At 44.8% G+C, this 15,889-nt stretch overlaps 1 protein-coding gene across 3 annotated transcripts in view; it reads right to left on the reverse strand.

Annotated features, from left to right (window-relative positions):
* The window catches only part of AFF2 (ALF transcription elongation factor 2), a 446,211-nt gene that overhangs the window by 284,613 nt on the left and 145,709 nt on the right, over nt 1-15,889 (reverse strand). For all 3 annotated transcript variants that reach the window (XM_026479777.4, XM_026479775.4, XM_026479776.4), the window contains exon 3: nt 6,197-7,057. In XM_026479777.4, the coding sequence (XP_026335562.1) occupies nt 6,197-7,057 (861 nt within the window). The remainder of the gene's footprint in view (nt 1-6,196; nt 7,058-15,889) is intronic.

Genomic DNA, 15,889 nt, shown 5'->3' on the forward strand with positions numbered 1-15,889 from the left:
ATTTGTTCTCACATCAATTAAAAAAATACTAAAGAGACTTACAACAGCCGTAAAGAGTTATAACTCCTCTCTAAAGCCCTCTGCATTCACTATTTGGGTTGAATCAATATGGTTATCTACTTGTCAATTTTTCTTATTCTTTAACACAGAATGTGAGCAGCCTGTTTTTTATGACTGGCTCAGAATGTACTAAGCTAATCGATATATCCAGTGATAACAGGATGATTTGGAACACACGTAACAAAAGCTTATCACTTTAGTGCATACTGAATCTGTCAAAGTATTTTCCGAGAAGTAATGTGAAAATAGAAGTTCTCCATCTTTCGTGATGTGAGTGGGTGGCGACAAAGGGATTAGGAGGTGATTTCCTGAGTTCACAGCTTGGTGTTTTCCAGGGAAGTACAGCAGATAACTGTTTATCTTTTTTAAAAAATGAGTCGAATCTGGGCTGAACTAGTATCCAATTCCCAAAGAAGATCCAATTCTAGCTTTCCCTTAGTTACCTAGTCTTAAAACTTCCCCAGGCGTTCTGAGGGATGGTGGTAAGAGGCCGGTGCGGGCAGGGCTCACATCCCTCCACGCTGTCTCCAGACTCTTGGTGGGGTGTGGGTGACGAAGGAACGACTGAAGGTATTTCACAAGCAAGGCAGGTTTGGGCCTGTCACAAAGGACTGGCCCACCCTCAGAGACCGACAGCTGGAAGAAACGTCACTGGTGAGCTAGTGTGAACTCCCCACGTAACAAGAGGCAAAATCGCTCTCTCAAGTTCACAGAGAGAGTCAAGGCCAGATGTGGAACCCACAGCTCAGCAGGACATCGTCCAAACCCTACTTGCTAGTATAGTACGTCCTCCTTCACATAAGATTGACTTTCAGGTATCTTCTAAAGATTCACTGAAATTATGAATAAAGAGTGACATTTTAAAACGTGTCATTATTAAGGATGACTTAAATTTGCAATAGTATAGGAACTAAAGGGTTTTTTTTCCTTGTGGAATAAGATTAAGTCAATCTTTTGGCGTCTTTCCAACCAAAAGAATGTTAAAAGTGACAAGGGATTTAAAAGCACAGAACACCAAGAAATAGCAGACATTGTTCCAGGACGCAAGGGCTAGAATCGCTCACATCCAGCCTTTGAAAGGAAAATACAGATGCTAAAGAACAGGACTGGAGGAAATGAGAAGGAAAAAAACAAACAAAACAAAACAAAACAAAACTGGGGATCTGCAAGATCCCAAGTTGAGCTCTGCTCGTCATTCGGCCTAGTGCTGACGAGCAAATGCAGGGCAAGGGACAGCGCAGAGCAGGGGCACCGAGGAAGGAGAGCGTGGCTGAGAACCAGAAAGAGCCCAGGGAAAGGATGGAGGGGAAAAGCTGATGTCTCTGGAGCAAGACACCCTTCTTAGTCACGCAGCACCTCTGACCCCTCCGTCACAAACCACGCAAGGCTCCGTGTTCTCTTTGCATTCCCGGCTCTCCTTTCCAGATGCTCGGCTGGGGCCACTTCCGTCAGCTTCGGGAGACACTACGGTTACGGGGGCGTGAAGAGGTATGGGAAGGAAAGTGACTTTTTTAACACCCGTGACGCCGTGCAGTTGGAAGAGTTAGTCAAAGAGCAAAAATAAGCAACCTCCAGGCGCCCGACTGGCAGAGGGTTTACAAAGCTTTCCGGATGCCACACTTCGGTGGAACACGGGCTAAGATCAAGGCCCTGGGGCACCCGGAAAGTGGGAGGACTTGCAGAGGGACCTTCCTTCATTCCCGATGGGGTGGGAAGAAGACCCGTTCTAGCCTCGGTCTGGATACTATTTCACTTCCATAAGAACAGGCCAAAAAATAAATAAACTCGTGAGCTACATCAAGTGGCCAATGCTCAGCCTGGTCACACACGGCAGCCGACGGCCTCCTGTTCTGTGGCTTCTGCAGAGCTGCCTGGGCGTATCCAGCACAGGAATGCTCAGCTCCCAGCCTTCTCCGCAGTTCCCACACAAGGCACTTGAGCTTCCTATCTACCTCCTATAAATAAAACTAATCACACCCACGGCGTTCACTGCATAGGATACAAACCAAAACGGGCACAGTCACAAACGTGGGCCACAACTTTTCAGCTGGTTGACAAAGCCAGCCACTAAAATATGCTAAAGCCAGATCCCATCAGTCATATCAGTTTCATTAAACTCTTCTAAGAGACTCCTAGTTTTGAGGCATTGGAGCCTCAGATAGCCTGAGGTCACAGCCAAGGGCAGCACGTAAGGCAAATGACCCTTTATGGGGATGGCGCTCCCCCCATTAGTATTGTACTTGTGAAAGCTTATTGGCCTAGGCTGGAAATACTTACTACCTGTCATCGATCCTTTCATTTCCATGCAATTATTTACTTCCCAAACAATCCTACCGACGAATTGCACCCAAATGCAAAGCTAGCCACACCAAAAGATTTTTATACTAATGAGAAACGTAAGCAAAAACATATGTCATGAAGTCACATATAAAGCTACATTTATTAACAAATTCATTTCCTAATAAAATACCATCTGCAAGCTACCCTTAGTTTCCACTTGATATAAATAGGTCTTTTACTGTTTTCAGATACAGTTCCCAGAAAATTCTTCTATGCTCAACTGCAGAACACATCAGTCTTTTTTTTCTTTTTTGGTGGGGCGCGGTTGCCTGGAATGTTGGTAGATTCTGTAAAACTAAGTTTTTAAACAAATTATTTTGTTCCAAAAGCATGCTTCAATTGAAAAGCTAACCTTTTGCAATAAAGTCGATTAGACTCCTAGAATCCCTATCATTGATACAAAAATTCTAAGAGGCAAGGAAATGTTTCGAGGATGGGCCATAATTAAAATTTCCCCACTCTACACAAGAGCATAGCCACAGAAACAAACGTAGGCACACACACATGTTCATTCCATTTCAGTAATAGTTTATGTTTCTCAACTCACGAGTATATGGGTATCTGCTTATTTGTGCATCGTAGAATGCTCTTTTCTGGTCATTCAACACCCCCCCCATGCACTGCACTAACACATGGGTCGGCCTCTCTCACTAAAGCCAGGGACAGAATGGGATACTCACAGAGACCCCGTGACTGCTCTCCGGACAAGCCCTTTTAGCAGTAACTCTAAGGAGTAATGCTACCACTCATCAACGATGGCTGCTTTGACTGGGACCCAGAACCCAATGCCTGGACCTCTTGGCGCCAGGGACTGGGGCTGAATTCGCAGGCTGAGTGCTTTTGAAAAGTGCATCAAGATTTGATGGGGTGAATTTCCAGACTTGGTCAGAGTTTCAGCCACATAAACGCCATTAGGTACAGAGCTCCACAACGCTCCACCCTGTCTATATTAATGCCCACATTTTAATCTACACCCTTGTAAGCTCCTGGGCAGGCTGTCGGACCTCTCATTTCCTTTCGCCCTATCCTCGGTTTTCACATTACCCTTGAAGCCAGTACACTCTCCTGACTTTAGGGCCCTAAGCTTCTGTCCTACCCCTCTTTCAAATCCTTTCTTGAGACCTAGATTTTAAAATAAGTACTCTCTCCACTGATCTCTCATCATGACTTTATTGCACCTGACCCATTTTTCGTAAGAGGCTATACCAAAGTCTATCTGTACCGTCACCAAAGGCTGCATGCACACAGGCAGCTCCTTGGATCATCATCTCCAGAGTTGAAGACAGCTCAGACTCTCTTTGGAAATGTACCTCTCATTGGTGTGCCAGAGCATTGAGAAAAAAAAAAAAAAACATGAAGTCGTTTCTGAATCTGGGTCAGCCATGTTGTGAATGTACAAGAGAGAGGATTACAAGGGAGTGAATCGCACTGGGTCTGTGACCTGTCACTTGGCTAACGAGGTATGGACGCAGGCTGACAGACCTCTTGATGGGCCAGTGCCATTCCCAGACCAGCCCTGAGTGATGGCACTGCCGTGGATATCAGGGCAAGAGAAGGGACAAGAGCGATATCCCAGCCTCTCATTAGACTCCTCTCTCGAGGTGGGCTTCTGTTTGGATTTTAAGCATTGTAGTCCTGTATGAAGTCATCCAGTGGAAATTAGGATGAGGATTTCCAAACGATTGTGCAGGAGCAGAGCAGAGTAAGACACAGGCAGATAGGCTACGATTCAAGAGACAGAGTTGATGATAGATTTTCTAGCATCTGTTCACCTTGGTTCGTGTTAGTTGATCAACACCATGGCTGAGAAAAGGTACTCAAGTAACCGTTTTTGAACTTCATTCATTCAACAAACATTTATTAAGCATCTACCATATGCCAGGCATTTGCTAGGCGCTCGGGATACAGAGAAGAAGGAGACGTTCCTTGCTCTCCAGGAGCTCACAGTCTAGTAGAGGAGATAGACACATACACGAGTGACTACAGTACACGAAGTGAGTGCCAGTCAAAGCGTACAGAAGGCGCTAGAGGAGCCCAGAGGAAGCAGCCTGCGGTAAGCCTGGGGGAGTCAGGGAAGCTTTCACAGGCAAAGGAACAATCGAGCAGACTTGAAGGAGGAACAGGACTTCACCAGAAAACAAGGGAGGGTAGGGAAAGATGTTCTAGGCTGAGAGAACGGCAGGCACGAAAGCAAGGAAGCGGGATAACGCATGACATGGCGGGGAACCACACGTAGCACCACGTGGCTGGGACTGCGTCCACATGTGAAGAAATGGTGAAATGGCAAGTCAGAGAAGGAGCATGGAATCAGAGTGAAGAGCTTTGTATGCAGGACTAAGAAACCTGGACCTTGTCCGGGAAGTGATGAGAAGGCACGGAAGAATCCAAGGCAGGGAGTGACATGGCTGGATCTGCCCATTAGGTCAGCCTGGATGGAGGATGGTTTGGAAGAGAGGTGAGACCAGAGGGAGGGAGAGCGGGGGGCTGGGGGGCTGTCACAGGGGCCCACGGGCACTCGAAGGCAGGGAGGGTGACGAGGGGACGGGCTGGAGAGATACTTAGGAGGAAGCTTGACAAAACTCCATGAATGATGATGATACAAGAAGCAAAACCACCTCAGAGATGAAACGATATGAAAAACATGCATTCCAAAAATACAGCCGACAGCCCCGCTCCGCCCTCCCTCCGTGGTCCCACCGTCCCCGTGTCTGCCGAGCGTGAGTAGCGAGTAACGGCGCGACACCCAGGGCACACACAGGCAGACTTCTCTAATTCAGACACCGCTAACTTGGAATCTGCCACAAGTCACACCGACTGTCTGTGCCTCCTATAGAGTAAGAATTTCAACCTACTTTCTTCCTCTGTGTCTTTTCAAGCCTTTAGGCACCAGTAACAGGAATCCAATCTAAAAGCAGTGGTTTCTTCCAATCAAGCGCTGGAGGTGCAGTAGGCAGCCGCTTACATGGTGGTGTCTGAGGGGCACCCCACACATGTCCCCCACCCAGGAGCCACAAGGCCTGGGATCCAATCATTAGCGAGTCATTCCTTTGGGAGACGCTTGGGTCCCTCCGACTTCTCTTTTATAAGGCAATGGTTCCTGAGATGGGTAGGACACTTAGTCATTCTAAACCCAGTGGGATTGTGGTTGAGCACAATGACTTTGGCTTTGACAGAAGGGATCAAGGTAGTCTAAGAGAGCTATGGAGGTACCTGTGGAAGACGCTGGTGCAGAAGGGAAGACTGAGGGACACGGAAGATAACGTTAGGATCCTGCCAAGGAATGGCCCCACAAGCACTCGAGAAACTAAGATTCTTAAAGAATGCCTTCCACTTCCGATGCCAGCAAATCACACTTTTACATTCTTGTACCTTAAGGAGCTTCTGTGTTTTATGCTTATGAGATGCTATTTTCTAGTGAAGGCCTATGGTGACTCCCAATCTTTTCGTGGACCTCACACTGCTTACGACCAATTATAATCTCCAGTGTTGTTAATTTGTACATACGACTACAAGTGCACTCTCTGAAACTATTTTATAAGTGCAACTTTTCATTCACTCAGACTGACCTTGTCTGTTGCCATTCCACATTATGGAGACTTAACTGTATTTGCGGAATGGTAATCAGTCAAGTCACAAGCGACAGAAGATCGAGACTCAGACTCTGACCTTGAAGAGTCTCATCTAAGGCTCGAGAAGGTAAATAAGAGCCGCTTGTGAATACTTGATTATAGAGGTTAGAGCAGTGAACTAAAAAGAAAAAAAAATGAAACAAAACAAAACTTTAAAAATTACTTACTTCACTTGTTTGGAGAATCGTGAACTTTGGCAGCTTAGGCTTTGAACTGGCTGCACTGGGTTTTCCATCCAAGAGTGATCCAAATGACAGATTCCCAAAGCTGTTCTCGAATTCAATGGAAGGTTTCAGTGTCGGAGGGACGTCCGGTGCCTGGTCCTGGCCATCCATGGGTCTGACATACGCAGTTGGCTTTTGCTGCCCCATGTTTGTTTTGCAGTAAAGCCCTGGTGGAAAGTTCTGAACTGAAAGGCCACTGCTGGGAGCTAACAAAGAGGAGGCAACTAGGGGAGACCCAGGAGCTTGCACTGTAAATTCAGATTCTTCTGGGGAGACGGACTGAAAGATTTCTTTGAACGTATCCCCTACACCGGATTTGAGACTACTGTCTTCCTTTGCAGACGCGTTTGACTCTTCAACGGCTCCGACCTGGGGCTGTTCTGCTGGGTAGACAAAGAAGTCTTCCAGTCGGGCTTGGGGCTGGTCCTGTGTAGACGGCGGCGGCTTGTTTGGCTGACCACAGGCCTGGCTGGCTGAGACAACACTAGCGTTATGACTATCGCGTGGCCAGTCAGCTTTTGATTTCCTGTTGCTGTGTATGAGAGTGGAATTCAGTATCACGACGGAAGGAGGAGGCATTGGTGCCGAGGGGTGAGTGCTATCCTGGTGAGGTGGGAGCATTCGGTTCTTTTGTTCTGGGAAAAAGCTCGGTTCGGTTTTGTTGACGGGAGTCTGGGGCACGGAATTCTTTGGGATCCCCACTAGGTGATTCTGATTAGAATGGTTAGTTAGCAAATCCTTCATTTCATCATAGTTTCCCAGCGTGTTCTGGACTCGGTTGGCAAGTGCATCCCCTTTGTTTGTCTAAAATAACAAAAAGATGGGGGTGGGAGGAGAGAGAATGAATAGGTTTGTGTTTCCTAATGTTAATGTTTCAAACAGATGTCCTAAGTAGACCAGCATATAGGGTTCTTTAAAATTCTCATGCTGCCATATAATTTCATGCTTTTCATGTGCTATGTAAGGAAAAAAATCAATAACACTATTGAAAGAGCCTCTTGGAATGAGCTGTGTGGTTAACGTCTGTATACTCCCTGGCCTGTCCGTAAACATGCTCATTGGGAGAAAGTTTTAAATTACGTCGCTTATGAATTTTATTAGCAAAGTAACTTAGTTTAGGTCAGATGAGCTGAATGGTTACTTTCCATATTGTGATGAACAACTTCAGCTTAGTGATCACTGGAATTGTAATGGAATGTTCGACTTATATTTGCTCTTGACAGGTCAGCCCTTTGTGCCACATTATACCATGAAAAAGGCTTAGCCCATTGGATCAGGAAGTCAGTGAAATTGTGCGATCATGAATATATTGGTTTAGGAAAGCTCAACATCTAATTGAGCTAACACGACTAAAGCGAATCTACTTCCTTTTAATCAAAGGACTGTATGAATTCCTGGTACCTGCCCACGTATTCCGGGGGCAACTGTGCTCACGTATTGATGATTCACATGTGTTCACTTTGAAATGGGGCAGTTGTGCATCAACACTGACTCAAGCTCTCCTGTGTCTTTTCAACGATTTAGAAAAATTTATTCAAGAATTAAACTGTTGCTTACGTAAATCAAAACAAGGCCAGATTTCCAAAGTGATGTTGGCAACTAAATCGTTCTATGGACAATCAATCATCCCCTGTAGGAAATACTAATCTTGTTAAAAGTGGCTCTGGTTGTTCTTCAAATAATTAAGTTGCTGCATGGGTTTTTGTAACACAGAAAGCACAGCTTTCCTAACTAGAAAATGGTGGATAGCTATATGCTCGGAAATGACTTTGACGAAAGCTCGGCTGGTCATGTTCAAAAGTGACTTTTTATTATTCCCTTTACCTGCCAAAGGTGTTCTTAAATCAAGCTACTGGAGTCAGAAGGGCAAAGGACTCCTTTGTGCTAAAGCTGCACTATTCTGGCCCAAGATATTGCAACAAAACAAGGCTACTGGCCTCCATGGAGCCATGTGGCAGTGGGACCACTGGATGGGGAAGATGCCCACCTTATGTAGCCTCTAGGTTCCCGGGGCCACAGGCATGTTCTCCATGCATGGGAAGGGGCGACGCCTTCCCCACTAATAACAGCCTCCACTGAAGATAGATGTTAACTTCTCAGGTCTCTCCCATGCCCTTAACCCAGCCCAAGCTCCTGGCATCCACGAGGAGTGTGCCTATCCGAGTGTAGGATCTCAGTGTAGACCTAGGCTGTCTGGCCGTGTGCTGTGCTCTGTATGTGAAGATGGAAGTGTGCAGATGAATGGAGGGTGAAGTGCTGGAAATGGATGAAATCACCCAGAGAAAGAAAATACAGAATGAGAAGATCAGCTCAGGAGGCAACCCTGGGGAACGTCAACCTTTAAGCGACCGAGAGAAGAAGAGGAGCCGGCAAAGGATACCAAGAAGGAGCAGCCAGAGGGGGAATCAAGCTGGTGACCTTGGCCTCGTTGTTAACATGATCTCCGTGTACTGTATGCAGTATCCAACTCATAGCATGTGTGAAATCATATAAGACATTTCCAAAGAAATGTGGGCAGTGAGGGAAACAGGATTCCAGAGATTACAGAAAAGTATGCTCAATATATGCTACGAGGGTCCTATTGGGGGAGGGAATTTTAGAAATCCAATAAATGTCTGTTTCAGCTCTCTCATCCACAAGAACACCTAATATTGCATCACATGCAACCTTAGTGCTAAAGCAGTGATTAAACAATTAACATTCCATATAATCCTCAGCTGAAAAATCGCTCCATTTTCAGAAGTACATTTGAAAGGCCTATTTAACAGATAGAGACGGGTAGAAATCACTTTTATTCCCTGAAAATCCCTAGGTTTGTCCATTTTAATGGCACAAATCACTCTTCAGCCAAGGCCAGATAAACTCTGGAGAGAGTGTTCTCCTTTGACAGTGGTGTATGACCAACCATTTGGGGAGCAGCCAAACCCAGTCTCCCTTCTATTCAGTCCCTTAATTCAAAACAAAGAGATTTCATCATGCTGAGGACCCAGTACGAATTTAATGCAAGCTTTAGGGGCGCCTGGGTGGCTAGTCAGTTAAGCTTCTGCCTTCGGCTCAGGTCATGATCCCAGGGTCCTGGGACCGAGCCCCATGTCGGGCTCCCTGCTCAGGGGGGAGTCTGCTTCTCCCTCTGCCTCTGCCTCTCCCTCTGCTTGTGCTTTCTCTCTGTCTCTGTCTCTCTCTCTCAAATGAATAAATAAAATCTTTTAAAAAAAGAATTTAATGCAAGCTTTAAATACATACAGAGTTGCTCTGGGCCCTGAAACAGTTTACCTCTTGGGTCAGATGATGACCTAATGAACACTAATACATGGCTATCTTCAAGGACCTGACCCAGCAAGGGGGGAGACGACACCATTTCATTTCCCATGTTAAATGCCTTTATTTTACACTGCCTCGTTTCATGAATTTGGATGTTGCTTCCTTCCCTCACACAAAGAGAATCCTATAGGAAATTTTCCCTTTTTGCCTTAGCTACCAGGAAGCTCAAAGCTCAATGGACTGAACGTTCTTTGAGAGTTTACTGGACTCGCACTGAAAGTTCATTGAATTTCCATTCAAACTGAGCTCTTCAACATCCGAATCTTGCCTTGAGATGTCAGAGAGACCAGGACAATACCTCAAAGTCCTGAAAGATAATTCACTCTCTCCAGGTCAACGTAATCAAGACTCAAGAACCTTAAGACTGATTTGCTTGCAAGCAAGCTGGTCACATTTCTGCTCCTGTTCAGCAGTTCTTCAATGGAGACAATCTTGGTTAGGTTTGAATGTCTCTTCATTTATTTCTACTGTTATAATGATCTGGCTTTCCAATGCATGCTAAGATCTTTTTCCCCCATCTCTAGGTTTTAAAATATGCTTGAAATTAGGAGAACATCTAAACCGGCCAATGTCTAAAACCGTGTCTATGTAAGTAAAATTAGAGGAAAATTAGAAGTTCTTTGCATAGGTCTAGAAAATCAACCCCCCACTATACAGGGTATACTACAGTAATGATTTCTTTTCCTGCATAAAACTATGAGCTCTTAAAGGTCAGAGACTACCTTTCATCCACCTTTATATCCTCAGGACTGAGTACCACGTCAGGGGCATATCAGATACTCAAAAAAATTGTTGCTGACATGAATAGAATCCAATTATAATTTGTATCCTACCTATATCAAAATAAGGCTTTACAATAGCTTGGAGTAAAAAGGCACATAAATGGAAAAGCAAAAGTCAGGCTGACTTGGTTACTGTGATTGAACATTAAATTGAATTTTGAGCTTCCTGGTAGCTAAGGGAAAAAGGAAAAACTCATAGCTTGCCGAATTCTCTTTGTCTGATGGAAGGAAGCATATTTTAATTTATTAAATAAGACAAATGGTTGCCAGATACTAATGTAAAAAGGAATTCTTCTCATTGGTTCAGTTATAAGAACCTTTGAACATGGGGTACCTGGGTGGCTCAGTTGGTTAAGCATCTGACTCTTGGTTTTGGCTCAGGTCATGATCTCATGGGTCGTGAGCTGCAGCCCCATGTGGGGCTCCTCGCTCAGTGTGGAATCTCATTGAGATTGTCTCCCTCACCCTATGCCCTTCCCCCTGCTCTGTCTCTCTCTCTCAAATAAATAAATCTTTAAAAAAAAAGAACTTTTAACAATAAAACAATTTTTTTCAGCACAACTTTACAGAAGATGCAAAGATGTTCTTCACGTGTCTTTTTCTTATGATGACTTAAAAAAGAGCATTGCATTAAAGTCTTACTCAAGTGAAGGTATATCTATCTATACCTTGGAGTTAGAGGGCCAAGCTAATAGCTCCAGGTGTGGCGTTTTCCTGTGCACAAATGACACAGGGCCGGCTGGGATAACTTGGAGGAAAGAAGGGGTGTCAACTCCCTTCGACTAGCTTCCTCACACAGCAGTGGTCTCAGAGGGACTTGCAAGCGGAACTGCATAGCAGACAGTTCAAGGTTGAGTTCACTGGCGACACTTTCTGAGTTGCTGATTGAAGGAAGATCCATATGCTTTGCATAACAGACGTGCTGTGGCTACAAGTAGGAATTACCATGGTCCTGCTTAAGACACACACTGGTAAATTCAAAACAGTCACGAGGCAGGGTTAGGCACAGAGGACACACAGACACATAGCCTGAAAAAGTCCACCATGTAACAATCTCCAAATAATTAGCAGTACGGTCTGGATCGCCTGAGTCACCTCTCTGCCTTTCCGCCACCGGAGCTGGGGAACTGTCAACCAGTTTTTAAACTTCTCAAGATGTAGATATGACAGCCACCAGACAGGAAACCCCATGGGGCCTGAAATGCATTTCTGTACACCTACACACCACAGTAACTTCGGAGTCACACCGAATGTTCTTTCGCACCCTCCGGAGTCTTAGTAATCCTATTAAGGAGCAAGGCAATTTTGACTGGACACTACAAACATGGCAAAAATAAAACAGCCATTTCAACCAATTATAGGCTTCTTTCAATTGGCCAGTTTTTTACTTCCTGTTCTAGATAATTGGTTGATTCTTAAAGATAACCTCTGCAGCTCTTATTTTCTAAATAATCACAATTTCTCCATCATCAAGGAAATGCATTTTCCAAGTATTTTCAGGCATAAAGTATATGTCTGGTTTGCGGCTCATGACTAACAGTACTCCTTCGTTTAGGCTTTTTGCCTCTCATTACTCTAAGAAATGCAAAGTTGGCTCAGTTTGCTTCTAACGCTATCTACAAATCAGTAGTAGAAGTTCATCACAAGACTAATGCACTAGGAGGCAATTATACCATCGTATTTCTTTTTAATAAAAAGTAGCAAAATAATTTAAGTTTTGAGGCTCATTTTTTTCCCTTTATTTCATTGTGGCTAATGTATGTGATTTAGTAATTCCTTTTTTCCCTAATTGTAATATCTTTACAGTTAATCTCTCTAAGCTGTAAGTTGCTATTTCTTTCTTTAATTATAATAACGATAATATCTCAAACTTGTACAGCACTTTCCAGATTTCAAAGCAAGGTCTCCCGGCTCGTTTGACTTGATCCTTAGTAACAGCCATGTGAGTCAGCAGAGCAGCTCTGATCTCAGTCAGGCTTCTACCTCCCCAACCCAAATGACCTTGGGTAAGCCACTTAATCTCTCTGTGCCTCGCTTTCCTCATTCTCCCAGAGTGCAAAGACTATAAAATGTCAGTTACTGTTGTTGCCTTATTGTTATTATTATCAGGGATTATTTCCTATCAGGTATTATTATTCATTTCAGAGAGGAGGAAACTATAGGTCAGAGGAATGAAGTTTCTTCACCAAAGTCACCCAGTACGTAGGTAAGCTTATCAGTTCTTCTGACCTCCTGCGGGAGGATCAACAGCTTCCTGTTACAGGTACTGAACCACAGAACTGGGTTCTAGATCCACCACTGGCATGGATATGAAGCTGCAGAGAAGCTACCTCACCTCTCTGAGCCTCAAATTCCTTGTGGGCAACATAAGGGAAACGAGTACTCCAGTTTTCGTAAGGACTACACAGGCACATAGAAAGCCCTAGCACGTGCCTGGCATACGGCAGCCACTTGATACATACCAGCTCCTCAACCCGCTCAGTCTTTCCACACTAGCCTAGGCATGTCAAACAGCTTCACATCTTTCAAGTGCTTTTGAAGACACCCTTCTCAACACCATAGCACAAAGTCAGATTTAGAAGTTATAAGCAACAGAAGCAGCCTCACAGAGAAGTTTCCCATCACCAACCACATGCAGGGGTGGTCAACATTCTTTCCATTCTGAGAATGGTAGGGGTGAAGCAAAGAAAGGAAAGAAATCAGTCAGGATGTTGAGAGATCACCATTTCTTCCAAGTGCCGAGAAAGGGCAGGGTCTTGGGGACCGATGCTCATTGGCTACTTCAGAAGTTACCAACATTACTGGATAACTGATCAGGCCACGTTTTAGGCTTTAGGGTGGCAAGAGGTTTCCTGAAAGTCCTGATCCACCACCAGGAGTTTTGATTTTTAATTTGATAAGCATTCCCACCACAACCCTAAGGTAGGGTTCAGGTAAGTCCTTGTCTCTACCAGTGGACCATGGTCCAGCTCTAACACTCCTACTGCCACTGGCGTGTCCAGATACTCCAAGGGCGTTCACACCAGTCCAGGTATAGGGAACTGATGGAGGTGCACATTAGTTCCGGTATTATAATATGGGCAAACTCTTCAGTGATCTCCCAGGAAATCCTGAATGCGGACACAGCACAAGATGGCAGCTGGTCATCAAAGCAAGGTGAAAGAAAGAGAATCTCTAGGTCATCAACTGTTAGCTTAATTCCTCTCCCATACAATCTCCACTGAAGAACAACAGCTCTTCCCCATCAAGAAACATAAAGGCAACAGGCTACTAATCACAAAATAGGCCTGGCCCTGAGCTAGACAAATGTTCCCACCTGGCGTCTCTACCTGATACACCCTTGTCATAGCAAGAGAGATGACTTCTGAAAACTTCTGGCAATGTTGGTAACAGGTTTTTATTTTAACTGCCTACTCAAAAATACATTGCTGACATCGAAAAATAAATATGCATCTATATTACAGGCCTTGTTAGCAAGAGATGGCATTTACCTTGAAGGTACAAGGCCATTAATTCAAAATGACTTAAAGTTATAAAGAGGGGATAAACCAAGGGTACTACACCTCATCACGGAAATAGCATTGAGCACGGAGTAGATTTTGAACTTTGAGAATGACTCTGAGTAAATGAGTCTGGTAGGGGTACACCTACCATCTTTCTAACTCATCCAAAGATAAGATGTAAAACTCCTCTGGTTATTCCTTTCTCAAGAAGGGAAAAGGCATCTATCATCCTTTGACCTCTCCTCCACTTTCTGCAAAAAATGGAGGCCACAACGTCTTGCCATGGCTGGTCACTCTTCACACACTCTTGACTTTGCTTGCTCATCTCCTCCGGGAACCTGCTCCACACATCGTCACCTCTTCCTCTGGTCGCTTCACCCTCTCCCTCTTGACTGACATTGGGTCCTTCCCATCAATCTCTAAACATGTTCACATTTCTCCCATTATGAGAAAAAAAGGCTCTTTCCATATCATTTCTCCCCTCAGGTTCTAACCTACCTTCCTTTCTTCCTCCCTCCACACAAAAACTCACTGCCTTGCTGTCTTTCTTTGTTTTACCGCTTCCCATTTACTCCCTGACCCCAGGCAGTTCCCTTTCCACAACAAGCACCACCATCAACAAATAAAACAACTCTCCCTAAGGTCACTGATCCCCCCACCCCCTTAACTACCAAATCCAACAGCCACTTCCCAGTCCTGACCTTTCCTACCCTCTCGGACACAAATAACTAACCAATCCCTCCTCCATAAAACCCTTGATTTCTATGAAATGATTCTCTCCTAGTTCTCTTCCTGCCTCTGTGATCATTCACTCCTTTTTAGGTTCCTTTCCTGGCGTCTCCTTTGCCACCTCTTTTACTGCTTAAATACTACTGCTCCCCAAGATTCTCTCTTTGTCCTTCTCAGTCATCTGCTGGCTTCCATGGCTACCTCCCTGCTCAAACCTAACTCTCTCTCCTGAGCGCTCTCATTAGCTCCAGGTCCCTACACCCAATGCCTACCGGGTAGGTGTCTCTTCATATCTCACTGGCATCTCAAACCAAATGTGCTCAAAACAGAATTCTTTTTTTTCTTTTCAAGCACCAACCCTGTTTCCTCCTGAACAGCCTGTTAATGAGACTGCCATCTTCTCAAGTCAAAAATATGGGAATCATTCAGACCTGTCCCACCCTCTCCACAGCCAGTCAGACACCCAGTCTTGTCATGTCAACTTCCTCGCACTGCCTTAAATCCTCCCTGCCATGACCGGTCCTGAGCGAATTATGGAAGCTTCTTTATCTGCTTTCTTGTTTGCCTCACATCCAACCAACTCACCACATTGCCAACATCGTCTTCAAAATTCTTTGTCCTGCCCATGCCCTTACTTGAAAGCTTGCAGTGACTTCTCTTCGTGTATGGAATTGCGTTCACACTCCTTGGCACGAGGCACCAAGTCTCCACTAACCTCTCCCCTGCCTACCTCTGCGGCAGCTGCCCTGCACTCGTGCCTTCCGTCGCTCATGATGAAGTCTCACTCCTCTTTGTGCATTCGTCTAAGACGTGACTAGCACATCGTGGGCCTTCGACGAATGTTTGCTAAACTCATCACGTCTCTAAACACACGCGTTCAAAGGCAGTATATAAATTAAATCGATTGTAATAGGAGAAATGCTTTTTTAAGGATTATACTATTATTAACAAATTGGAAAGGAGTACTTAGGTGACCTAACTCTCTTGGTCAGATTAACCGAACTCGGAAGGCACCTGAGTCTCAGTCAAGAGCTGCTCACTTATCATGAACAAGGCAACAAGGCTCTGGTCTCAGTGGCCACCGCGCCAAACAGCTTACTCCCTACCCCAAAGTGGTATTTGTGCCGATGCTGTCCTTCCCTTTTCCAGAAGTCATTGTCCCCTAATTGGTGCCCTTCTAAAAGCACGACTCTCAGAAATTTCCCTCTATTGTTGTTTTAACTCTTACATCATTTTGTTTCATTATGGAAAATTACACTGCTACTAAATTTCAATAAACACCAACCAGCTGCCAGCAATTC

This window comes from Ursus arctos, chromosome X, assembly GCF_023065955.2.
Source record: "Ursus arctos isolate Adak ecotype North America chromosome X, UrsArc2.0, whole genome shotgun sequence".
Taxonomy (NCBI): domain Eukaryota; kingdom Metazoa; phylum Chordata; class Mammalia; order Carnivora; family Ursidae; genus Ursus; species Ursus arctos.